General features: G+C 42.7%; 1 protein-coding gene and 1 pseudogene across 1 annotated transcript; both read left to right on the forward strand.

The window, feature by feature from the left end:
- The first annotated feature begins 19,530 nt into the window (after window positions 1–19,530).
- On the forward strand, window positions 19,531–19,628 carry LOC135519065 (small nucleolar RNA SNORA17; annotated as a pseudogene).
- A 5,433-nt stretch (window positions 19,629–25,061) lies between these two features.
- On the forward strand, window positions 25,062–27,658 carry LOC135514787 (frizzled-8-like). The gene has a single exon (XM_064938395.1). It carries the CDS (start codon window positions 25,370–25,372, stop codon window positions 27,122–27,124), a length of 1,755 nt encoding a protein of 584 aa, XP_064794467.1. The 5' UTR covers window positions 25,062–25,369; the 3' UTR covers window positions 27,125–27,658.
- Window positions 27,659–27,773: the final 115 nt, after the last annotated feature.

Consider the following 27,773-nt stretch of genomic DNA (forward strand, 5'->3'; position numbering starts at 1 on the left):
GAACAATGCCTTGTACTAGCTCTCTCTCCAATCAAGGTGCATGAATTGAGGAGCAAACTGAAGTGAAGAGGAAATTCAGCAACTCTTAGAGGGCAGTGGAAGATACATTTAACAGCTTCTTTATTGTTAAAAGATTTAAACGATAAAGAAGCAGTTTTATCCACTGTTCTCCAAGAGTTGCTGAATTTCCACTCTGCATACCTGTCATCTTATTACTGCCTGCCTGCCTGCCTGCCAGCCTGCCTGCCTGCCTGCCTGCCTGCCTGCAGCAGCAGCAAATGACTCTGTGTGTCTCTCTTTCCTAGTGTAGGACCGTCAACACAGCAATCTATTCACACCGGTTCCTCCTAGTTATGTTGTTTGAGTAGTACTATTGCTTTACTATAGTTGTGTGTCTCGTTGCATTTACATGGAGGACAAAGTGTTATTTGTCACATGGTCTCCCCTGTGTTATTGGCAACTACAGTATGATACAACAGCAGTGCAGTAAATATGGCCATAGAACATCATGTATTTTCTGTGTGAAATGATTACCGTTCTATGCTGCATGATGCTGTAATCATTAACTAACATAAAAACATAATCTGGCGTTCAAGTCTATGGATAACGTCATCTGTCACTTTCCCTGGCTGACAATGATGTCCCGTTTAAAAATGTCTAAACATTTACAGTTCTGTTGTTGCTTGCTGCAAACCAGGCCTGCATCCCAAATGGCACCATACTCCCTACATACTGAAGTGCACTACTTTTGACCAGAGCCTCTAAGTCCTGGTCAAAAGTAGTGCACTAAATAGAGAATAGGTTGCCATTTGGGACGCAGGCCCAGTTGGTGATAAATAGGGTCGATTTATATTATGACGCACTTGCATCAAATTCCAGCCACTCCATTGGACAGATAAAGATTTATTTCAGTGTCTGGAATTTTTATTAAAGTATTCTTAATGGTTTTATTAGCATGTATTTCATGTCTTTATATCCTTGATGAAGTGTTGCAAAAAGCTTGAAGAGCTCGACCGGTCAATCTCTATAACAAAGCGCATTGTACAAAACCTCCCTCAAAGACGATGGTGTGAATGTGTATTTGCTTGTATGTGTGTACACACTGCATACATTATGCAGTATGGAAGCAAATATATTTGCATGTGTCCGACTGGTGGAGATGCCTATGTAGTAAATCACGAATTATCTCAGCAGTAGCATGCGTGTGACACTCAGGAGTGTGACCACAGACAATCACGTGGAGGACTTTTATGGGTGTGCCTTACAGATAGACCCAGAGGGTCCACTATGTGGCTGAAAAACATGGTCGATAAGAACGGAGAACGGAGTAGATGTAACGAAATTCGTCTTCCTCTGACGAGGAGTATGACAGATTGGACCAATGTGCAGCGTGGTAAGTGTTCGTCATTCTTAATGAAAAGTCACTGAACAGGAAAATATAAATGAACAAAGGGAAAGACAGAAACGAAAAACGCAACAGTTCTGTCTGGTGAAAACACAGACACAGAAAACAATCACCCACAACTAAAATGGGGAAAACAGGCTACCTAAGTATGATTCTCAATTAGAGACATGATCGACACCTGCCTCTGATTGAGAACCATACCAGGCCAAACACATAAATACTACATAGAAAAAAGAACATAGACTACCCACCCCAACTCACGCCCTGACCAAACTAACATAAAGACATAATAAAGGAACTAAGGTCAGAATGTGACAGTAGAGTTCTTACTGCTAGCTCTACTACTACAACTATGCCCAGGGACTACAGAAAGTAGCTACAGTATTAGCTATTGCCAAATAAACTTAATACATCAAATTAAATGATTCAGCATTTTGACATGTCCCTCTGTGACCTATAGGAAGAGTTTTACCGGCTTAACCCTAAAATGTAGTTTTCACCACCATTGTCAAGGCCTAGTCATATTGTTGCTTGACAAAGTCATTTCTGAAGATTATTCTTCATTTCATGTGATTAGTGAATCATGGACATCTGTCCCTCATTTTAAGATCAACCGTGTGACATGAACTGAACTTTCATTTTATTATGGTGAAACTATTTGTTTAGGAAAAATGTACATTGAACATCTTATTGTCAAATACCTAGTGTAAAAGCAGGTGAGCTGATTCTACTTTCTTTGGCCATTTTCTTGTGTATTGTGGGTTGAGCTTAACGGGGCTAACCAAGATGCCACCGACAGACATGGTCACCCTGTTTCTAGCTCCTTGACAACTTTGCAGTATTTAGCTTTTTTTGTCATTTCGTACATTATTTGCTCAAAACAATTCTTGTGGTATTATCTGATACAGACAAAAATAACTTTTAGGCATTAGATCGGCGTTCACTCACCAGAAATTCAACTTCCCTGATCTGGACCCATTGTTTGGTCTTCCCGAGGCAGACCAATTCATCCCTGGTGCTACACCAAAACATTGACGCCGTCTAGTCAGGCGGCGAGCAAACCAGCCACAGCTCCCAAGTATATTACTAGCTAACATTCAATCCCTGGACATTAAAGTAGACGAGCCCAGGGCGAGGATATCCTTTAAGAGAGACATAAGGGACTGTAACTCTGTTTTACGGAATCATAGCTCTCTTCATATACAGTGCCTTTGCGAAATTATTCGGCCCCCTTGGACTTTGCGACCTTTTGCCACATTTCAGGCTTCAAACATAAAGATATAAAGCTGTATTTTTTTGTGAAGAATCAACAACAAGTGGGACACAATCATGAAGTGGAACGACATTTATTGGATATTTCAAACTTTTTTAACAAATCAAAAACTGAAAAATTGGGCGTGCAAAATTATTCAGTCCCCTTAAGTTAATACTTTGTAGCGCCACCTTTTGCTGTGATTACAGCTGTAAGTCGCTTGGGGTATGTCTCTATCAGTTTTGCACATCGAGAGACTGAAATTCTTTCCCATTCCTCCTTGCAAAACAGCTCGAGCTCAGTGAGGTTGGATGGAGAGCATTTGTGAACAGCAGTTTTCAGTTCTTTCCACAGATTCTCGATTGGATTCAGGTCTGGACTTTGACTTGGCCATTCTAACACCTGGATATGTTTATTTTTTAACCATTCCATTGTAGATTTTGCTTTATGTTTTGGATCATTGTCTTGTTGGAAGACAAATCTCCGTCCCAGTCTCAGGTCTTTTGCAGACTCCATCAGGTTTTCTTCCAGAATGGTCCTGTATTTGGCTCCATCCATCTTCCCATCAATTTTAACCATCTTCCCTGTCCCTGCTGAAGAAAAGCAGGCCCAAACCATGATGCTGCCACCACCATGTTTGACAGTGGAGATGGTGTGTTCAGGGTGATGAGCTGTGTTGCTTTTACGCCAAACATAATGTTTTGCATTGTTGCCAAAAAGTTCAATTTTGGTTTCATCTGACCAGAGCACCTTCTTCCACATGTTTGGTGTGTCTCCCAGGTGGCTTGTGGCAAACTTTAAACGACACTTTTTATGTATATCTTTAAGAAATGGCTTTCTTCTTGCCACTCTTCCATAAAGGCCAGATTTGTGCAATATACGACTGATTGTTGTCCTATGGACAGAGTCTCCCACCTCAGCTGTAGATCTCTGCAGTTCATCCAGAGTGATCATGGGCCTCTTGGTTGCATCTCTGATCAGTCTTCTCCTTGTATGAGCTGAAAGTTTAGAGGGACGGCCAGGTCTTGGTAGATTTGCAGTGGTCTGATACTCCTTCCATTTCAATATTATCTCTTGCACAGTGCTCCTTGGGATGTTTAAAGCTTGGGAAATCTTTTTGTATCCAAATCCGGCTTTAAACTTCTTCACAACAGTATCTCGGACCTGCCTGGTGTGTTCCTTGTTCTTCATGATGCTCTCTGCGCTTTTAACGGACCTCTGAGTCTATCACAGTGCAGGTGCATTTATACGGAGACTTGATTACACACAGGTGGATTGTATTTATCATCATTAGTCATTTAGGTCAACATTGGATCATTCAGAGATCCTCACTGAACTTCTGGAGAGAGTTTGCTGCACTGAAAGTAAAGGGGCTGAATAATTTTGCACGCCCAATGTTTCAGTTTTTGATTTATTAAAAAAGTTTGAAATATCCAATAAATGTCGTTCCACTTCATGATTGTGTCCCACTTGTTGTTGATTCTTCACAAAAAAATACAGTTTTATATCTTTATGTTTGAAGCCTGAAATGTGGCAAAAGGTCGCAAAGTTCAATGGGGCCGAATACTTTCGCAAGGCACTGTATATTGTCCCTGTCCATACAGCCAGCAGGGTTCTTCATTCATCGCATGGACAGGAAGAAAGAACTCTCCAGGAAAAACAAAGGTGGAAGGGGCTCATGATTAACAACTCATTGTGTGATTGTGGAAACGTACATGAACTCAAGTCCTTTTGTTCTCCTGGTCTGGAATACCTCACCATCAAATGCCCACCACATCCCTTCCCGAGATAATTTTCTTTGGTTATTGTCACTGCCATGTATATTCTCCCCCAAGACGACACCGCGATGGCTCATCGGGAAGTGCATAGAGGATGCTGTTCCTACTGTGATGATCCAAACTAAAAAACGCATTTAACCATGGCAAGGTGACTGGGAACATGGACTTTTACAAACAGACCAGCTATGACCTCCATAACGCAATCAAAGAGGCAAAACAACACTACAGAGACAAAGTGGAGTCACAGTTGAATTGCTCAAAGAGGCATGTGGTAGGGACTTCAGACAATTATAAAGGGAAAGAAAGCCACGTCACTGACACCAATGCCTCACTTCCGGACAAGCTAAACACCTTCCTTGCCTGCTTCGAGAAATACAACACAAGACGCCAACGTGAGCCCCCACCGCTCACGAGGACTGTGTGCTCCCAATCTCCTTGGCCGACGTAAAACATTCAAGCATGTTAACCTTCGCAAAGCCCAGACAGCATCCCAAGCCGTGCCCTCAGAGCAAGTGCAGACCAGCTGGAGTGTTTACGGACATACTCAATCTCTCCCTATCCCAGTCTGCTGTCCCCACTTGCTTCAAGATGTCCAACATTGTTCCTGTACACAAGAAAGTGAAGGTAACTGAACTAAATGACTATCGCCCGTAACCCTCACTTCTGTCATCATGAAGTGCTTTGTGAGGCTAGTTAAGGATCATATCACCTTACCCAACAACCTAGAGCCACTACCATTTGCATACAGCCCCAACAGATCCACAGATTACACAATCGCCATTGCACTGCACACTGCCCTATCCAACCTGGTCAAGAAGAATACCTATGTGAGAATGCTGTTGATCGACTACAGCTCAGCCTTCAACGCCATAGTGCTCTCCAAGCTCATCACTAAGCTCAGGGCCCTGGGTCTGAACCCCTCCATGTGCAACTGGGTCCTGGACTTCCTTGACGGACTGACCCCAGGTCGTGAAGGTAGTTAACAACATCTCTGCTACGCTGATCCTCAACCCTTGGGACCCCACTGGGGTTGGTGCTCAGCCCCCTCCTGTACTCCCTGTTCACTCATGACTGTGTGGCTACGCACGTTTCCAACTCAATCATCAAGTTTGCTGACGACACAATAGTGGTAGGCCTGATTACCAAAAATGACGAGACAGCCTACAGGGAGGAGGAGAGAGCCCTGGCGGTATGGTGCCAGGAAAATAACCTCTCCCTCAACGTCAACTAAAGGAAAGAGCTGATCAGGGACTACAGGAGAATGAAGAAATTCGGCTTGGCCTCAAAGACCCTCACTATGCACCATCAAGAGCATTCTGTCGGGCTGCATGCACCGCCTATTAGGGCAACTGCATCTCCCACAATCGCAGGGCTCTCCAGAGAGTGGGTGATCGGGCTCACGCATCACCAAGTACACACTGCCTGCCCTCCAGGACATCTACAGCACCCGGTGTCACGGGAAGGCAAAGAAGATCATCAGGGACCTCATACACCTGAGCCACAACCTGCTTAACCTGCTACATGTGCATTAAAGTTGGTACCAAGAGACTGAAAAACAGTTTCCATCTCCAGGTCATTAGACTGTTTAACAGTCGTCATTAGCCGGGCTCCGCCCGGTACCTTACCCTGAACCTTAGACACTGTCACTAGCCGGCTACCACCAGGTTCTCTACCCTGCTCCTTAGCTACTGCTGCCCTATGTACATAGAGTACTTGTACACTGGTCATAATAATATTTACATAGTGTTTACCCACTTTATATCTATATACTTCATATTATAAAACAAATCTATTCTATTCACATAATGTCCATACTGTCTACTTCTCCTTGTTTTTTTTGTGAATACTTTCTGAATGCACTGTATAATATATATATATATATATATATATATATATATATATATATATATATATATATATATATATATATATATATATATATATATATATATATATATTTATTTCATGATGCTGTAGTCATTAATTAAGATAAAAACATCTGACATTCAAGTCTATGAATAACGTCATCTGTCACTTACTTATATTGGGGTGATTTATCATACGATGCACTCCATTGGACAGATAAAGATTTATTGCAGGGTCTGGAATTTTTATTAAAGAATGTCTTCGTGGTTTTATTAGCATGTATTTCATATCTTTATATCCTTGATGCAAGAGCTCAACAGGTCAATCTCTATAACAAAGTGCATTGTACAAAACCTCCCTAAAAGACCATGTGTTTGCATGTGTTTGTACAGTATGCCAGCTAATATATTAGCATGTGTCAGACTGCAGGAGATGCATATGTTGTAAAAGATGGAGGGAGGTATCACACTTTCTCAGCTGCACACTCAGGAGTGTGGTCACAGACAGCCGTGTGAACAACATTTATGGGTGTACCTTCCAGACACAGACCCACATGTATGGACATGGGCCAGCATGGGGGAGACAATGAGTGCAAAGTTGAGTTCTTACTACTGACTGGTTCAAAGGTCCGATCAATGTCATCAACAAAGATTACGTCCACTTCAAGACAACATGGTGGTGTTAATAAGCCCTCCAATTAAAATGCACACAAAGACAAAGACATTTTGGGAATGGTTGAATATTTGGGTGTTACAAAAAGTGTGAGTGACACTAAAAATAACTAAGATGATATCTCATAAAAGATCACATGCAGGTAGTAATTGTATAGTTACCGTCCTGTACAGTAGGTTTCAACCACAGGCAGTCCAAGTCATTAGGTGTTCCTGTCAGAGGCCTGAAAAGGTATAACTACCTACATATCTCTCTCTCTCTTTTTCTCCTCTCTCTTTTCTCCTCTCTCTCTCTCTCTCTCTCTCTCTCTCTCTCTCTCTCTCTCTCTCTCTCTCTCTCTCTCTCTCTCTCTCTGCTGGAGCTAAATCACTTGCAGGAGATAACATCACAGAAGGAAATTCCGTCTGTGTTGCCAAACTGCTCAGTTTTCTCCCTGGGGCTGACAACAATGTGTGTCGTTCATAAGCACCTCTACTTCTGCTCTCCCCTCCCTGTGGGCATCACAAATGGCACCCTACATCCAGTGGAGGCTGCTGAGGGGAGGACGACTCATAATAACGTCTGGAACGGAGCAAACGGAATGGCAACAAACACATGAAAACCTTGTGTATAATGTATTTGATACCATTCCAGCTACTGTAGGGCTCTGGTCAAAAGTAGTGCACTGTATAGGGAATAGGGTACCATCTCAGACCCAGCCACGGACTCTAAAGGAAACTCAAAGAGTCAGAGGTCTGTGCATTTAATACCCATTACAGTTGAATATATATTGTACATTTATCGGAACATATGATTTATATATAAGATAAATGGATTTCCTCCATCTTCACCGTAGTGCATTATCCTGTGTATGTTCATTATGTCCTTCATTGTTCTATGTTCTGGGATCAGGTCTTATCTGGTCTGTGGTTTGTTGTTTAGATGGGTTCTGTTGTTTTATTTATCCATATATGATGTCCATTTGGTCCAGGTCTTTACAAAGGGTTCCAGTTTCAAGCAGATTGTAGCTGATATTCTTGGATGTTGTTGGTTGTGTTGGTCCAGTCCAGGATGGTTGGTATTTGAGGTGATAGCCAGTGTCTTGTTACTGCTTTCTTACTTGCGGCTAATGTGATGTTGTATGGCATTTTTTCCCCCGTATTGTTTCATTTCATTTTCAAACTATTCGTTGATATACAGTAGTTTCATGGACATCGCATAGGCTGCTGAACATACGTGGAACCAGCAATAACATCAACATGACCAGATGGATTCTCTCTCATTCACAAAGGGCAACAAGCCTCTATATCATTTTAAGAGTGCCTGTCAAACATATATCCCTGAACAGTAAACACCACTTTGCTTCCTTATGTCAAGGCTAAATATAGCACCCACTAAAGAGTAACAGAAACAAAATATCCATGGTAACTAAACATAGCATACAGACAGGGCTTCTCAGATTAGTAGGTAGCAGTCTGGACTCAGACTGGACTGTGCATCTTTGCTATATAATAGTTGCTTGAACTGTATATAGAATTGTCTCTAAAATGAGAGTGAGCACGAACTCTGACCTTTGGAACCATGCGTTGGGAGCAGCCTCCTCATACCTTATCTCAATGCCTGCATTGTCTAACGAAGTCTAAAGCCATCTCCCTCTCTCTTGGTTATCCTTTGGCAACACTATCTCATTAATGCAGGGTCTGGCAACTGCACCCCTTATTGACACTTTAACATTAACAACGTGATGGTAAAGCACTTTCTGGGGTGAGCAGTGGTGGAAAAAGTCATCAAAAGTCATACTTTGAGTAAAGGGGGAGAAACCTTAATGTAAAATTACTCAAGTAAAGTACTACTTGTGTAAAAGTCTAAAATATTTGGTTTTAAATATCAAAAGTAAATGGAATAGCTAAAATGTAAAACATTTAAATTAATTAGTAATTAGTAATTTCAAATTCCTGATATTATGCAAATCAAACAGCACAGTTTATTTTTAATTTTTTTAAATGTACAGATAGCCAGGGTCACACTACAACACTCTGACATTATTTTACAAACAAAGCCAGATCAGAGGCAGTAGGGATGAACAAGGATGTTCTCTTGATTAGTGTGTGAATTGGACCATTTTCCTGTCAAAATGTAACAAGTACTTTTGGGTGTCAGGGCAAATGTTTGGAGTAAAAAAGTATGTTATTTTTCTTTATGAATGTAGTGATATAAAAGTAGAAGTTGTCAAAAAATATAAATAGTAAAGTAAAGTACAGACACCCAAAAAAAAACACTTAAGTAGTACTTTAAAGTATTTTTACTTAAGTACTTACACCACTGGGGATGAGATAGCCTTAATGACTGAGCGAATGAGTGCTCTCTCTCTCTCAGCTATAGCCTCAGCCATGCTATCTCAGGCTGGCTAAGCAGGTGTGCGTAACAATACATTTTCCAGTTTATACTCAAGACTATTTCATGATAGGCAGTGATAACCCCCTCTCCCTCTCTTTCTCTCTCTCCCCCAGACCTGTCTATCTCCTCCATAACTCATTCTCGTCTGGGGAGGTGGTTCTGGAGCTCTCAGTTTAATGTGAAGCTATCAGTGAAGCAGTCAGTAGTTGCGTCCTAAATAACGCCCTATTCCCATATTGTGCACTACTTTTGATCAGAGCCCCATAAGGCTCTGTCACAGTAATGAACCATAGACGGAATAGGGTGCCATTTGGGACTTAACCAGTGTGTCAGGATTATTTATCCTGTGGACCAAGGGGCTTAGCCCACAGCCGGGGTTGTCCGGTGCCGTCTGGCCTGGATGGCTTGTCACGGCTGTGTGAAATGTGTCAAGCGGGTGTACTCCATAGGTCCCTGCACCGTGTACATGCTGAAGTAGGGCTGCTGTTAGGCTGCTGTTGGAGACACTGACATGGGCAAACATAGCAGGGCATTGCTGAAGGTTAAGCTGGTCGGTCAACGCAATGGTGATTGTTTGTGTGTGAACATGTGTGATTGTGTGTGTGAGAGCATGTGTGTGAGCGTGTGTGTTCCAAGATGGGTGAAATGAGGAAACATGACTATTTAAAAGTACAAGAAAATAATTTTGCCCATAGATTTACATGATTCTTATTCTAAAGGGTCAGACACATCGAGAAATCTGACTGCCGGTACTTAGCACCTCTTCTTAGAGTGTTGGCAATTCACTTTTTATTGTTCACAGAGAACCGTTTTACCTGCGATTTGCTTCAATTAAATCCTCCAGGCCACAAGGGGACAGTAGCTTGTTTGACCTGTGCCTGCTGCAGCTTATGTAAGCTAACTAGCAAGCTGCGCAAATGTTGTTTCTAGCTAGATAGAATTTGAAGTAAGCCCAGGTGGCCACAACTAGATCACAACTTAAACTAGTAGCTTTATAAATACATGACAATGAATAGCGTAGCTAGCAACATTATAATTAAATATAATTATAATATAATAATAATGTTATAATTCAATCATAATATTTTTTAATGAAGTAGCTGCCTGTTAGCTTCCAAGAGTTGCTGAAGCAGCTAGCTAGATGTCTTTTGCAGCTTTGTTGTTTAAGATAGAAAAATTCTGATGAAAAGGGGTTGGATTACACTGGGAAAAGTGCCCTCTTTTTTCCTTTTTGTTCTCATGTCCGTCGGCTCCCCCACATGGAGGCTTGTGCTCTCTGACTGGCTCAAAGTCAAAATTCTCGGCTACTGACGAGCATTGCGATTCCACAAGTAGAAACAGTAGGTTTTCTACGTATCAGGTCGGTGCGCTGTACCATTAGTGCATGTTACATGTGATCTGATAACCATCTGCATTAGTTTTCCAACCCTGCTGCATGGAAACCAGGGTTGCATCCCAAATGACACCCTATTCCAAATATATTGCAATACTTTAGGCTCTGGTCAAAAGTAGTACACTGCACTACATGGCCAATAGTATGTGGACACCCCGTCAAATTAGTGAATTTGGATATTTCAGCCACACCTGTTGCTGACATCTCCATAGACTGAAGAGCTCAGTGACTTTCAATATGGCACCATCATAGGATGCCACCTTTCCAACGGGTCAGTTTGTCAAATTTCTGCCCTACTAGAGCTGCTCCGGTCAACTGTAAGTGCTGTTATTGTGAAGTGGAAACGTCTAGGAGCAACAATGGCTCAGCCGCAAAGTGGTAGGCCACACAAGCTCACAGAACGGGCCCGCTGAGTGCTGAAGCTGTTTTTCTTGGTTCGAGTGAAGGGAAATCTTAAAGCTACAATATACAGTGACATTCTAGATGATTCTGTGCGTCCAACGTTGTGGCAACAGTTTGGGGAAGGCCCTTTCCTGTTCCAGCATGACAACGCCCCAGTGCACAAAGCGAGGTCCATACAGAAATGGTTAGTTGAGATCGGTGTGGAAGAACTTGACTGGCCTGGACAGAGCCCTGACCTCAACCCCATTGAACACCTTTGGGATTAATATTGAACGCCGACTGCGAGCCAGGCCTAATCGCCCAATATCAGTACCCAACCTCAATAACCTCATGGCTGGAAGCAAGTCCCTGCAACAATGTTCCAACATCTAGTGGAAAGCCTTCCCAGAAGAGTGGAGGCTGTTATAGCAGCAAAGGGGGGACCAACTCCATATTAATACCCATGATTTTGCAATGAGATGTTTGACAAGCAGGTGTTCACATACTTTTGGCCATGTAGCATGTATAAGGAATAGGGTTTTATTTGGGATGCAGACCAGAGGTAGAAGGGTCAACAGCTTCACTAGTGGTAAACCAAAGTCTGGCGTGTACACAGAGGGCACAATGCCAACTCCACACTCCCCTAAGAGGATGAGTACTAAAGTGTTGGAATGCTACAGATCTCAGAAGGTTTGTGTGACCACTACGCTCAGAACAGGTGTGTCGACCAAAATGCAATAGAATTCCAAAATTGTGTAGCTGATCCTCACTCAAAGGAGATTCAAGATTCATTTTTAGTATTTGTTTTATTCACGTGTAGGTAGACAAATAAACATTTCAAATTAATTAAATACTAAAAAGAAACCTTGAATCTCATTTTTGATTGCGGACCAGCAACCTGGGGTGGCAGGTAGCCTAGTGGTTAGAACGTTGGACTAGTAATCAGAAGGTTGCAAGCTTGAATCCCCGAGCTGAAAAGGTACAAATCTATTCTTCTGCCCCTGAATAAGGCGGTTAACCCACTGTTCCTAGGCTGTCTTTGAAAATAAGAATTTGTTCTTAACTGACTCGTCTAGTTATTTTTTTTTTTAAATATACACAATCTTGTGACGCTACAGAGCTGCTCTTCAAACATAAAACAAAATGGCATCTGGAGTATAAAGGTCTAAGGATTTTTCAATTGCAGTATTTACTGGTAACTAGATATGTCAGAAATCCACTTTAATACTTGAAATAAATCTGATGGGGAACATTATCTACGAGGTCACTACTGTTAAATCAGGACAAGATATAGCGGAGGACAGAAGCCCTCTATTACGGAACTGCTAGTCTCGCTTGGCCATCCTTCCAAATCTCGTCTCGTTGACCTAACTATTGGACTATTGGACAATTTCAAACAGAACGTGAGAAGTCTGGACTTTCCGAGGCTTTTATTTTTATTTTTTATTTAACCTTTATGTAACTAGGCAAGTCAGTTAAGAACAAATTCTTATTTACAATGACAGCCTAACAAAAGGCCTCCTGCGGGAACGGGGGCCTGGAATTAAATAAAATAATTGAATATAATATAAATATAGGGCAAAACACACATCACAACAAGAGAGACCTAAGACAACAACATAGCAAGGCAGCAACACATGACAACTCAGCATGGTAGCAAAAAAACATGGTAGCAGCACAAAACATGGTACAAACATTATTGGGCACAGTCAACAGCACAAAGGTCAAGAAGGTAGAGACAGCAATACATCACACAAAACAGCCACAACTGTCAGTAAGAGTGTCCATGATTGAGTCTTTGAATGAAGACATTGAGATAAAACTGTCCAGTTTGAGTGTTTGTTGCAACTCGTTCTAGTCGCGAGCTGCAGCGAACTGAAAAGAGGAGCTTTGGGGACTACTGAAATGCAAACATGTATAGACATTGTGTGACATAACTTTATTACTTTCCGAACATTTTTAATTCCATTCCAAGGTGGTTGAAGTGTGGTATTTCTGCCAGGCAGGTAAAGAGGAAAAACATCTTCACGGTACATTACAACATTTCCTCCTTTTCCACAGGGGCTTTGCCTAATTACTCAGAGAAATGATCTCTGTGAGCAGTCTGACTGCCTCCCAAATGTCACCCTATTCCCTATATAGTACACTACCTTTGACCAGGGTCTGGCCAAAAGCAGTGCACTATATAGTGAAATAGGGTGCCATTTGGGACTCATCCACTGATTAGCCTCGCCCCGGCGTTCCCTCAGATGAGAGGTTAGTAAGTGCGCTAGCTAGTTTCCAGCTTGTCATTACGGTTCTAATTAATCCGTGTTTGTGTGAAGCCGATACGGCCATGTTTCTCTTACTGAGGATGTAATAGCAGCAGAAGAAAGAACACAATTATAAAAATGCCATGAATCTTTCCAGTTGTTCCCTTTAAAATAGCCTCATCCTTCAGGGACTGATGACGTGAAGAGAACAAGTTGCAAGTTAGAAGGGAAAACATAGCACCATAGATGTGGGGCTCACATGGTACTAAATTAACTATGAATATAGAAACATATAAAATATGTATTTTGCAGAATCATGAATGTATGAAGATGATTTTAACAGCTTCAACTCTGTTCTAAAAAAACACAACCCCTTGAGTTACCTTAGCTTTCTTGAGAACAGGAACAATGGTGCCCCTCTTGAAGCATGTGGGAACATGGGATTGATTGAATATGTCCGTAAACACACCAGTCAGCTGGTCTGCACATGCTCTGAGGACACGGCTAGGGATGCCGTCTGGGCCGGCAGCCGTGAGAGGATTAACACGTTTAAATGTTTTACTCATGTTGGCTGCGGTGAAGAAGAGGTTTTGGTAGCGGTGGCACTGTATTGTCCTCAAAGCGAGCAAAGAAGTAGTTTAGTTTGTCTGGGAGCAAGACGTCGGTGTCCGCGATGGGGCTGGTATTCTTTTTGTAATCCGTGATTGACTGTAGACCCTGCCACATACCCAACATAGCCTGGAGGTGTGTTGGGTCATTGTCCTGTTGAAAAAAATATATGGTAGTCCCACTAAGCACAAACCAGATGGGATGGGGTATCACTGAAGAATTCTGTAGTAGCCATGCTGGTGCCTTGAATTCTAAATAAAATCACCAACAGTGTCACTATCAAAGCATCCCCACACCACCACACCTCCACCTCCATGCTTCACGGTGGGAAACAAACATGAGGAGATCATCCGTTCACCTACTCCGTGTCTCACAAAGACACCCCCGGTTGGAACCAAAAATCTCTCATTTGTACTCATCAGACCAAAGGACAGATTTACACCGGTCTAATGTCCATTGCTCGGGGCTCTTGACCCAAGCAAGTCTCTTCTTCTTATTGATGTCCTTTAGTAATGTTTTCTTTGCAGCAATTCGACCATGAAGGCCTGATTCACGCAGTCTCCTCTGAACAGTTGATGTTGAGATGTGTCTGTTACTTGAACTCGGTGAAGCATTTCTTTGGGCTGCAATTTCTGAGACTGGTAACTCTAATGAACTTATCCTCTGCAGCAGAGGTAATTCTGGGTCTTCCTTTCCTGTGGCGGTCCATATGAGAGCCAGTTTTATCATAGCGCTTAATGATTTTTGCAACTGCACTTGAAGAAACTTTCAAAGTTCTTGAAACTTTCCGGATTGACTGACCTTTATGTCTTAAAGTAGTTACGGACTGTTGTTTTTCTTTGCTTATTTGAGCAGTTCTTGCCATAATATGGACTTGGTCTTTTACAAAATAGGGCTATCTTCTGTATACCACCCCTACCTTATCACAATACAACTGATTGACTCAAATGATTGGCACGCCTGTTAATTGAAATGCATTCCAGGTGACTACATCGTGAAGCTGGTTGAGAGAATTCCAAGAGTGTGCAAAGCTGTAATCAAGGCAAAGGATGGCTACTTTGAAGAATATAAAATACTTTGAAATATATAAAATATATCTTGATTTGTTTCACACTTTATAGGTTACTACCTTATTCCATATGTGTTATTTCATAGTTTATGTTTTCACTATTATTCTACAATGTAGAAAACAGTAAAAATAAAGAAAAACCCTCCAAGCTTTTGACTGGTACTGTATCTGTTACATTGTGTTTTTCATTATTTTCTTCATTGTTGTACTTATCACCAAGGTGTTTGTGTGTGTGAGAGGTGTTGGGAATTTGGGGAGGGGTTGGGGGCAGACACACCTGAAACTGTTTAGCAGCAAATCTCTGGCTAAACAAAACAGACAGGGGAGTCTGCTACAACTACAGACTGGGGAGTGAATCACACTTGGAGAGTGTTGGTGCTGGGGGTGTAAGGTGAAGTTAACCCTAGACGCTGATCTTGGGTCAGTTTTCCATTTTCCCCACTAATGGTTAGGTTTTGGGGGAAGGAAAGCTGATCCTAGATCGGTACCTAGGGAGAATTCCCCCTGAAGCGTGATGGGCAGTACTGACAGATATAGCTAGGCTATATTTGTATATTGGATATTCATAGGATGCTTAGAACTCAGCAACAGGACCATATTCCTTCAGAGACTAAAGGTGGCATCCTAAAGACTGTCTTCAAACTCTAAAGTAAACATCATTTGGAGAGAGAGGGGGCCCAATCTCTTTCCTGGAGTCATAAATGAGACCTAATTACCCTCAGCCCCATCTCCTAATCACATACAGTATATACGGTTTCAAATCAAATAAATTATTCCTTTTTACCTTGGGACTAAAATTAAATGTTAATTTACTTTTCAGACATTCTGAAACCTGATTTAGTTAGACAAATAGGTCTGTATGCCCAGTTGAAATATCCCGAGAAAAGGTCAGACTGACTGCTAAAGAAATCAATCATAAGTTGTTAATGAGGGCGCCGGAGGGTAAGGCTGCCATCTTATTGGCTCTCAACAAACCATGCTATTTTGATAGTTTTTTTTAGCTTTTTTGTAACTTGTTTTGTACATCACGTTGCTGCAACCATCTGTTATGACTGAAAAGAGCTTCTGGACATCAGAACTGGGATTATTCACCTCAAACTGGACAAGGAGTTCGTCTTCAATGAGTCGGATGCGAGGGATATACTGCAGACACCCAACCATGCCCCAATCCCGTGATTCGCTGGAGATGGAAACTGAGATTTCGAGGCAAAAGATCAGGATGCCTTGCGAGGATCAGGCGACGAGTGGCTAATCTTCCCTTGCCTTCAATTCTGCTAGTTCAATCACTGGAAAATAAATGGGACGAACTGAAAGCACGTATATCCTACAGCTGGCGGGTTATACACTCTATCGGCAAGACAGAACAGCAGCCTCTGGTAAGACACGGGGCAGGGGCCTATGCATTTATGTAAACAACAGCTGGTGCATGATATCTAAGGAAGCCTCAAAGTTTTGCTTGCCTGAGGTAGGGTATCTCATGATAAGCTGTAGACCACACTATCTACCAAGAGAGGTTTCATCTGTATTTTTCGTACCTGTCTACATACCACCACAGAGTGAGGTTGGCACTCAAACTGCACTCAATTCCACCATAAGCAAACAGGGAAACACTCATCCAGAGGCGACCCTCCTAGTGGCCGGTGACTTTAATGCAGGGAAACTTAAATCAGTTTTACCACATTTCTATCAGCGTGTTAAATGTGCAACCAGAATGAAATTCTAGACCACCTTTACTCCACACACAGAGACGCGTATAAAGATCTCCCTCGCCCTCTATTTGGCAAATCTGACCATAGCTCTATCCTCCTGATTCCTACTTACAAGCAAACATTTAAGCAGGAAGCATCAGTGACTCGGTATATAAAAAGGTGGTCAGATGAAGCAGATACTAAACTAGAGGACTGTTTTGCTAGCACAGACTGGAATATGTTTTGGGATTCTTCCAATGGCATCGAGGAGTACACCACATCAATCACTGGCTTCATCAATAAGTGCATTGAGGACGTCGTCCACACAGTGACTGTACGTACATACCCCAACCAGAAGCCATGGATTACAGGTAACATTCGCACTAAGCTAAAGGGTAGAGCTGCCCGCTTTCAAGGAACGGGACTCTAATCCGGAGGCTTATAAGAAATCCCGCTATGCCCTCCGACGAACCATCAAACAGGCAAAACGCCAATACAGGATTAAGATCGAATCATACTGCACTTGAAAGCTATTACAGACTACAAAGGAAAGCACAGGCGAGACCTGCCCAGTGACACAAGCCTACCAGATGAGGTAAATAACTTCTACGCTCGTTCCGAGGCAAGTAACACTGAAACATGCATCAGCTGTCCCAGATGACTGTGTGATCACGCTCTCCTCAGCCGACGTGAGAAAGACCTTTAAACAGGTCAATATTCACATGGCCGCTGGGCCAGACGGATTACCAGGACGTGTACTCCGAGCATGCGCTGACCAACTGGCAAGTGTCTTCACTGACATTTTCAACCTCTCCCTGTCTGAGTCTGTAATACCAACATGTTTTAAGCAGACCACCATAGTCCCTGCGCCCAAGGTTCTAAATGACTACTGACCCGTAGCACTCACATCTGTAGCCATGAAACAATTTGAAAGGCTGGTCATGGCTCACATCAACACCATCATCCCAGACACCCTAGACCCACTCCAATTTGCATACCGCACCAACAGATCCACAGATGATGCAATCTCCATTGCACTCCACACTGCGCTTTCCCACCTGGACAAAAGGAACACCTATGTGAGAATGCCATTCATTGACTACAGCTCAGCGTTCAACACCATAGTGCCCTCACTAAGTTAAGGACCCTGAGAGTAAACAACTCCCTCTGAAACTGGATCCTAGACTTCCTGACGGCCCACAGGTGGTAAGGGTAGGTAACAACACATCCTCCAAATATGATCCTCAACACGGGGGCCCCTCAGGGGTGCGTGCTCAGTCCCCTCCTGTACAACTCATGACTGCACGGCAAGGCACAACTCCAACACCTTCATTAAGTTTGCCGATGACACAACAGTGGTAGGCCTGATCACCGACAACGATGAGATAGCCTATAGGGAGGAGGTCAGAGACCTGACTGTGTGGTGCAAGGACAACAACCTCTCCCTCAACGTGATCAAGACAAAGGACATGATTGTGGACAACAGGAAATGGAGGCCCAGGCACGCCACCATTCTCATTGACGGGGCTGGAGAGGAGCAGGTTGAGAACTTCAAGTTCCTTGGCGTCCACATCACCAACAAACTAACATGGTCCAAGCACACAAGGACAGTCGTGAAGAGGGATTGACAAAACCTATTCCACCTCAGGAAACTGAAAAGATTTGGCAGGGGTCCTCAGATCCTCAAAGGTTTTAACAGCTGCACCATCGAGAGCATCCTGATGGGTTGCATCACTGCCTGGTATGGCAACTGCTCGGCCTCCGAGCGCAAGGCACTACAGAGGGTGGTGCATACAGTTCAGTACATCACCGGGGCCAAGCTTCCTGCCATCCATGACCTCTATACTAGGCAGTGTCAGAGTAAGGCCCTAAAAATTGTCAAAGACTCCAGCCACCCTAGTCATAGACTGTTCTCTCTGCTACCGCACGGCAAGCAGTACTGGAGCACCAAGTCTAGGTCCAAGAGGCCTCTAAACAAATTCTACCCCCAAGCCATAAGACTCTTGAACAGCTAATGAAATGGCTACCCAGACTATTTGCACCTCACCACACTGCTGCTACTCTCTGTCATTATCTATGCATAGCCACTTTAATAACCCTACCTGCATGTACATAATTACCTCAATTACCTCGAAACCTGTTCCCCCGCAAATCAAATCAAATCAAATGTATTTATATAGCCCTTTGTACATCAGCTGATATCTCAAAGTGCTGTACAGAAACCCAGCCTAAAACCCCAAACAGCAAGCAATGCAGGTGTAGAAGCACGGCGGCTAGGAAAAACTCCCTAGAAAGGCCAAACCCTAGGAAGAAACCTAGAGAGGGACCAGGCTATGTGGGGTGGCCAGTCCTCTTCTGGCTGTGCCGGGTGGAGACACATTGACACATTGACTCTGAACTGGTACCCCTGTGTATAGCTCCACTATTGTTATTTACTGCTGCTCTTTATGTATTTGTTTTTCTTATCTCTTACTTTTTGAAAAAAAAATAATGTTATTTTCTTTAAACTGCATTGTTGGTTAAGGGCTTATAAGTAAGCATTTCACTGTAAGGTCATATACAATTGATTTGTATTTATAAATCTTTCGTAACATAACAATCGTAAACAAGTATCATTCTTTTAAGTTGTTGAAATGGTTCACAATATGTTTCAAATAACTGTGTTGTTGACTTTAATGATAAACTCAATAAGCTCAGAAAGAAACTCAAAATCGACCATCACTTAGACGAGGCAGAACCACTCAATTCTGCCGTTAATACCTATCATTTGACTGATTCAATTGGGGTCAACTTTGCCACAAGGGAATTACATGGCTGCCATGTTTCATGTGGTGGAAGCGTGGAGAAAAGACATGAGAGTTGGTCCTCAGCAATGAGTCTTTACAAATCTACACGTGTGTCTCAAATGAGTCTCTCTCCCTCCCTCTTTCTCCTTCCCCTTTCTCACTTTCTCTCTCTCTTAGTTCTTTCTTTCTGTGTCTCTCCCTCTCTCTCTCCCGCTCTCTCTCCCGCTCTCCCCCTGGCATCATGAACTGTGAGAGCCCTGGGAGCATAACGAGAGAGAAGGGGGGCAGGGGGTAGGTCCCACTCTGACCAGAGAATGTGGGCCTAGAAATGTAGTTTTAAACAGATGCAGTAATTCCATTTCCACCCTTTTAAATTTGGAAAGCAGGGGGCCCATACGTAATCCAACACCTGCTATCACAGTTACACACAGGGGGCGTTTCAACAGTTGGTTGCTGGACTGCTGCTCTATCTGTCTGTTAATCAATACGGGTCCCTATAGATTCTGATAGACACACCCCATTTCCAGGGCCCGCAGTGCACTGTTATAGGGAATAGGGTGCCATTTGAGACGCACACACAATCAGGGTAACTGATGCGGCTCCTCATCTGCTGGTCTCCATTATATTGGCCTATGACCCTGAGACTGGACACCTGTTCTTTTCTGCAACTTTCACCTGCAGTTCAAAGCTTGTGTGCATTCTAAATGGCACCCTCTTTCCTGTATAGTGCACTACTTTTGAATAAGGCACGTAAGGCTCTGGTTAAAATTAGTGCACTATGTAGGGAATAGAGTGCTACTTGGGCACAAACCCCTCTGATGGGGGCAGGGAGACGAGAGGGGAGGGGAAGCACTCACGGAAATCTATTTAAAATGTCAATGCAGTAGACACAGGCTGGCTTTGGAAGCACGGCTCTGCCAGATTTGCTCGAAACAAAATGCAAAGAAAATGACAGACCACATAAGCAGTATACCTCAATATTTGTAATTATGTGCATGTCACACTGAAAAAAAACATCCACAGATCTAGTTGTTTCAATTAATTGATATTAAATAACTGGTTCCAAGCCTTTTTTTTGTTTACTCAACTTTTCAGTCTAAGTATTACCTGAACTTGACATTTTTAGTTGACTCAAACTTAGCTCCAACATGAGAAAACATAGGCAAAATTCAGTCAACTTAAACATTTTCTCATATGTTCATTCAACTAGAAATTATTATTTTGGCATCTTACCTATAAAAAAAAGGCTGTGGAACTATTTGAGACTTGGTTTATTGAGGTTTTTCCTGAAATTGCAGTAACAGCCTGAAACTGTCGCAGTCGGACCAGAGTTCCCCCTTATCTCGTAGTAGGCTAACCTAACTAACTCAGGACCCTAGTTGTAGCATATGGGATAGTAATAAATCAGCTGTAAAAAGTGGTTTTATATGGGCTGTGATGGGACCAGATCATTTTTCTAATCAGGTCATAATTATGGCCCTAGGGAGGATGAAAACATTAAAACCCCTTACACAGACAAAGAGACAACTGCGATTGGACAAAAACGAACAGGGCTGAGCTCGCTGTTTGCTGGCTTGCATTGTGTAGGCCCTTCAAACTCAACTCTGGACCTCGAAGCCAGTTCCACTGGATTTTTTTCATTGTTACCCTCTAAGCAGGGACTGATTTAGATCTGGGACACCAGGTGTGTGCAATTAATTATCAGGTAGAACAGAAAACCAGCAGGCTCTGGACCTCGTAGGGTAAGAGTTGAATACCCCTGGTGTAGGCCTTTGCATCTGTCATTAAAAATATACTCAAGTAGTGTGTCAATACTATTGTGTGTCAATCATTTTGGATTTAAAAGGCCTAGGTAGCCTTACCACCTGAGGTGTAAATATAAATCAAATGTAGCTTATGATATAAAAACTTGACCAGGCCCAGATGGGACAGAGCGCAATGGCTTCTCAAGACTACCTGCAGCTGTGGTTGTTATCAGTAGGCTACAGTTGATCAGACTGAAGCACTGACTAATTCTGCAGCTTAACAAACCATTAAGCATTTTATTGAATTTATGGGGTGGTGGGTATGGGCTTCTATATACAGTGCCTTCAGAAATTACTCATACCTCTTGACTTATTCCACATTGTGTTGTTTTGTTACAGCCTGAATCCAAAGTGGATTAAACAAAACAAAGTGTCTGCCTCATCTACACACAAAACCCCATAAAGACAAAATTAAAACATGTTTTTAGAAATGTTTGCTAATTTATTTCAAATGAAATACATAAATATCTCATTTACATAAGTATTCACACCACTGAGTTAATACTTTGTAGAAGCATATTTGGCGACGATTACAACTTTGAGTCGTCTTGGGTATGGCTGTATAAGCTTTGCTCATTTAGATTTGGGTATTTTCTCCCATTCTTCCTTGCAGATTTTCTCAAGCTCTGTTAAGTTAGATGGGGAGTGGTGGTGAACAGCAATCTTCAAGTCTTTCCACAGACTTTCAATGGGATTCAAGTCTGGACTTTGGCTGGGCCACTCAAGGGCTTTCACATTCTTGTTCTGAAGCCATTCCAGCATTGCTTTGGCTGCATGCTTCGGGTCATTGTCCTTTTGGATTGTAAATCTTCACCCCGAGTCTAAGGTCATTTGCACTCTGAAGATGGTTCTCAGTAAGGATTTGCCTGTATTTGGCTTCTTTCATTGTTATCTCTAACCAGTCTCCCAGTCTCTGCCGCTGAAAAGTATCCCCATAGCATGATGCTGCCACCACCATGCTTCACGGTAGAGATGGTGTTAAATAGGTAATGAGCTATGCCTGGTTTTCTCCAGACATAGAGCTTTGCATTCAGGCCAAAGAGTAAAATTTGTGTCTCATCAGACCACAGAATATTTTGCCTTATGCTCTCATAGTCTTTCATGTGGCTTTTCTCAAACAGCAGGCATGCTGTCATGTGCCTTTTTCTCAGGTGTGGCTTCCCTTTGGCCACTCTCCCATTAAGTCCAGATTGGTGAAGTGCTGTAGAGACTGTTGTCCTTCTGGCAGGTTCTCCCATCTCAGCCAAGGAACTCTGTAGTTCTGTCAGAGTGGTCATTGGGTTCTTGGTCTCCTGCCTGATCAAGGTCCTTCTTGCCCGGTTGCTCAGTTTGGTCGAATGGCCAGCTCTAGACAGAGTCTGGGTAGTTCCACATTTGTTTAATTTCCCAATGATGGAGACCACTTTGCTCATCAAAACTTTAATCACTCTAGCAATTGTGTTATACCCTTCCTCGATGTATCACAATTTAATCTCAGAGATCTGTGGACAGTTCATTGGACTTCAGGGAATAGTTTCTGCTCTGACATGCAATGTCAACTGTTATATAGACAGGTGTGTTTCTTTATAAATCATGTCCAAACAATTGAATAGGCCACAGGTGGACTCCAATCAAGTTGTAGTGAAATCTCAAGGATGATCAAAGGAAATTCAGTGCACCTGAACTCGATTTGGAGTGTCTTAGCTAAGGGGTTTGAATACTTATGTAAATGAGATATTTCTGCATTTTATTTTCAACAAATGTGCAAAAATGTCTAAAAACATGTTGTCACTTTGTCATTATGGGATATTGTGTGTATAGTGGTGAGAATATATATATATATTTCATCTGTTTTGAATTCAGGCTATAACACAAGAAAATGTGGAATATGTCAAAGGTTATTAATGCTTTCTGATGGCACTGTAAAACCACACTTATTGGTGAATTCCCTTATACCCACGTTTTCAGTCACAATTTGCTTTTACCACATGTAATGATTTGCATGATATTGATCAAAATGAAGCCTGGTTTGTTGTAATGTAATTTAGGCCTACTGTATTTTATATTCTATGAAGAGGGTTAATCATTCATAACCTGATGATGACATGCTGCTACAGCAACTCTGTGCTTCTGTCTTGAAGCTAAAATGTAATGAGTGTAGCCTACAGATGAGAAAATAACCACTTTAATTGTCTGCACATGCTTGTGAATTGTTGCATTACTCAAGAGTGTTATTTGGTTTGGTTGCATTGTTGAATAGTTTGTGCTTACTGGCTACTGTGATCTTTACGGTCAATTCTCTCTCTCTCTCTCTCTCTCTCTGGCATGATGACTCCTTGTTGTCCCCAGTCCACCTGGCCGTGCTGCTGCTCCAGTTTCAACTGTTCTGCCTGCGGCTATGGAACCCTGACCTGTTCACTGTGATTACTATTATTTGACCATGCTGGTCATTTATGAACATTTGAACAACTTGGCCATGTTTTGCTGGCCACCCCTCATAGCCTGGTTGCTTCCTAGGTTTTGGCCTTTCTAGGGAGTTTTTCCTAGCCACCGTGCTTCTACACCTGCATTGCTTGCTGTTTGGGGTTTTAGGCTGGGTTTCTGTACAGCACCTTGATATATCAGCTGATGTAAGAAGGGCTATATATATATATATCCCATTTAGCAGACGCTTTTGTCCAAAGCGACTTACAAGTCGGCTGGGGCCACTACTTTTACATATGGGTGGTCCCAGCGGGAATCGAACCCACGACGCTTGGCGTTGCAAGCGCCATGCTCTACCGACTGAGCCACACAGGACAATATATAAATACATTTGAACATTTGATCTGAATTTGGGCTGCGGACCAAGAATGTCGCATTGCCAACCTCAACGAAAGGTAAGGCAAGGGTGTAGTGTGAATTAAAAAGTAGAATTCTCTTTTGCCACCCCACTCAGCAGAATCTCCTTCATTTCTCGTAGTGGGAATAGGGCCTTAGACTATTGACACACATCCACAGCATGTTTGTTAGCCATTGGCAGACATTTCACTAATCACCTCCTCAGCATGGGGCTTATACAAGCCCTAAATCAAACAATGGCACCTCAATTAAGACAAACACATTTTTTTTAGTTTAGGACAACCCCCTGGTGTCTCCTAACTATCTCACATTAACCTCCAGGGTCTCCACCCTCCCCTAAAGTTTGAATATTTATCTTGGGTCTATGCCTACTACAGTGTTAAAGGTTTACAATGAACGTGTCCCTTTAAAATCACAGATAAACCTTCCAATCACAGATAAACCGGTCTTTCTCAAATAACTGTATCCATGATTGACTGAAATGTAAATATCATGTTGAACGTGAAAATGCATACACTGTAGTCTAATAAGGCCTAACGTTACCCAAGGAGTGCAATGCAACGAATCAAATGGCAACAATGTTATCGGAAGCGTGTTTGTTAATTTAGCCAAAATTTTATGTAAAAGTCCAATTCAATTCACTCAATAAACTCCTCCCCCTCGTTTAATAACTCGTTATGCATCACTTTGTAAGGGGGGGGGGGGGAATAAACCAAGACCAAGCAATTACAAAATATTCTATAAAGGGGATAAGGTAAACAAACACCTTTGAAAAACACTTGATTGACTTCCCTATTTCCCCGCCCCTGTCGCTCTGTGATTAGACGCTCCGATAGGGGGAGTGACTTCGCTGCGCCTCCCTCCAGATATATTCCATTAAATGCGTTCGCCAACGACTGTTAACATGCAGAGCGAGCGATTAACGGTGGTGCCAAATGGAGATATCGGTGCGTAAATTATATTGTGTCAGTCAACAGTCCACAGCAGACGGAGAAGAGTGGTAGTTTTTTACAAAATAAAGTAAACAGAATAAACGATGTGATGTGTGGATTCCCTAACATTATACCAGCCAGAAGACACCCGAAGGCTTGCTTATCCCCAAAAACACCGTCTGCGCCAAGGATGAGTTTACCCGCATCTCTGGAATAATCGGACTCTACAGCCTACTTGCAAGCGCAAGTTCGCTGGCACTTTGAAGCAGACGAATTCAACAGTGAATGAGGATGGAGTGCCAGCTGCCCTGGTGGTGCATGCTTTTTGCACTCGTTCTACACAGGTCGAGCTGCGCCGCGGCGAAGGAGCTACAATGCCAGGAGATATCCGTGCCTCTATGCAAAGGAATCGGCTACAACTACACCTACATGCCCAACCAGTTCAATCACGACACACAGGACGAGGCAGGGCTGGAGGTGCACCAGTTTTGGCCCCTGGTGGAAATCAAGTGTTCTCCGGACCTGAAGTTCTTTCTCTGTAGCATGTACACTCCTATTTGCCTGGAGGACTACAAGAAGCCCCTGCCGCCGTGTCGGAGTGTCTGTGAGAGAGCCAAGGCAGGCTGCGCGCCTCTGATGAGGCAGTACGGATTCCCATGGCCAGACAGAATGAGATGCGATGTATTACCAGTGCAGGGTAACCAAGATACATTGTGCATGGACTATAACAGAAGCGAGACAACGACTGTTTCTCCAGTTGTTGCAAAGCCCACAAACCGCCCCGTTAAACCAATAAACCCACGAAAGAAGAATGGACACGGGCGTTCGAATGTTCCTAGTAAACACAAACCTCAGAGTTCTCCTTGCGAACCCCGGTGTCACTGCCGCGCGCCCATGGTTCAAGTCAACAGTGACAGTCATCCTCTATACAACAGAGTTAAAACGGGACAGACTCTGAACTGTGCCATACCCTGTCACAATCCTTACTTCTCCCAAGACGAAAGGACATTTACTGCATTTTGGATAGGACTATGGTCCGTGTTATGTTTTATCTCCACTTTTGCAACAGTGGCAACTTTCTTAATCGACATGGAGCGGTTCAAATATCCGGAGAGACCCATTATTTTCCTCTCTGCTTGTTACATGTTTGTCTCCGTCGGTTACATTGTGAGACTAATTGCTGGACATGAACAAGTGGCTTGTAACATGGAGCATGATACCGAACACATCCACTACGAGACCACCGGCCCTGCGCTTTGTACCATTGTATTTCTACTCATCTACTTCTTCGGCATGGCAAGTTCTATTTGGTGGGTTATTCTGTCTCTTACCTGGTTTCTGGCTGCGGGGATGAAGTGGGGGAATGAGGCCATAGCCAGTTACTCCCAGTATTTTCATTTAGCTGCCTGGCTGATACCCAGCATGAAATCAATAGCTGTGTTGGCGTTGAGTTCAGTGGACGGGGACCCCGTGGCTGGAATATGCTACGTTGGCAATCAGAACTTGGATAACCTCAGGGGCTTTGTTTTGGCGCCGTTGGTTATCTATCTGTTCATTGGGACTATGTTTCTCTTGGCTGGATTTGTGTCACTGTTCCGGATCCGGAGTGTTATAAAGCAAGGAGGGACGAAAACAGACAAGTTGGAGAGACTGATGATCAGAATAGGTATTTTTACAGTGCTTTACACTGTTCCAGCCACGATTATAGTAGCCTGTTACTTCTATGAGCAGCACAACAGACAAACTTGGGAAATAACCAATAACTGTTCCTGCTTGTCGGAGCATGAAATGCAAAAGCCAGACTACGCTGTGTTCATGCTCAAATATTTCATGTGCCTTTTGGTTGGCATCACGTCCGGCGCGTGGGTCTGGTCGGGGAAAACTTTAGAATCCTGGAGGAAATTCTGCACCCGCTGCTGTTGGGCCAGCAAGACCACGAGCGGGTCAATGTACAGTGACGTTAGCACGGGACTGACGTGGAGGTCTGGCACTGCGAGCTCTGTCTCTTGTCCCAAACAGATGCCATTGTCTCGGGTTTGAAAAGGAAGAATAGACGTCTAATTATGTTGGGATTGTCCATCAGCGTGTTCAAATTAACACATTAACGAGCACGTAATGATTTCTCTTCTTACTCAATGAGACCCGCAGCCAGTTTAGAACCATATAAATATAATGAGATATGATTCTATGCTTACTGTTGAGGACCAGTTCAATGACATACACAATACAGTGATATTTTTCGATTTTCGATTTTTCGGAAATTCAAGGTTATATCTACTGTTCTATTCCTTATTACAAATAACCATATTGTCTTAAACACACCATTTATTAATTCGAAAGAGAGATTTGGCTTTGTCTCATTTTAACTTGTACAATTTGCTTAGCAAAGATGGTTTGAAGTATGCTGTCTCATACGGGTTTCGTTGGTGTTTAATGTATTTATATAATTATTCATGTAAAAACATTGTACATTTGTATATAAAATGTAGGCCTATACGAGATTGTAAATGTGTATAATTAACTTTGATAGAAGATCTTTATTTTGAGAATAAAACCATTTTTATAAAAATGTTACCTGTGCGTCTTGGTAGTCATTCTGTGCCAAAGCTGTAGGCTACATTTAGCAAATTTGCTTTTGTTGTCTTCCTGCCATGAGAATATATTTTTGGATAAGTTAGAAAGCCTATTC

This window comes from Oncorhynchus masou, chromosome 3, assembly GCF_036934945.1.
Source record: "Oncorhynchus masou masou isolate Uvic2021 chromosome 3, UVic_Omas_1.1, whole genome shotgun sequence".
Lineage (NCBI taxonomy): Eukaryota > Metazoa > Chordata > Actinopteri > Salmoniformes > Salmonidae > Oncorhynchus > Oncorhynchus masou.

Coding starts and splice junctions, on each gene's coding strand:
- LOC135514787 (XM_064938395.1), top strand. CDS start 25,370: ATGAGGATGGAGTGCCAGCTGCCCTGGTGGTGCATGCTTTTTGCACTC.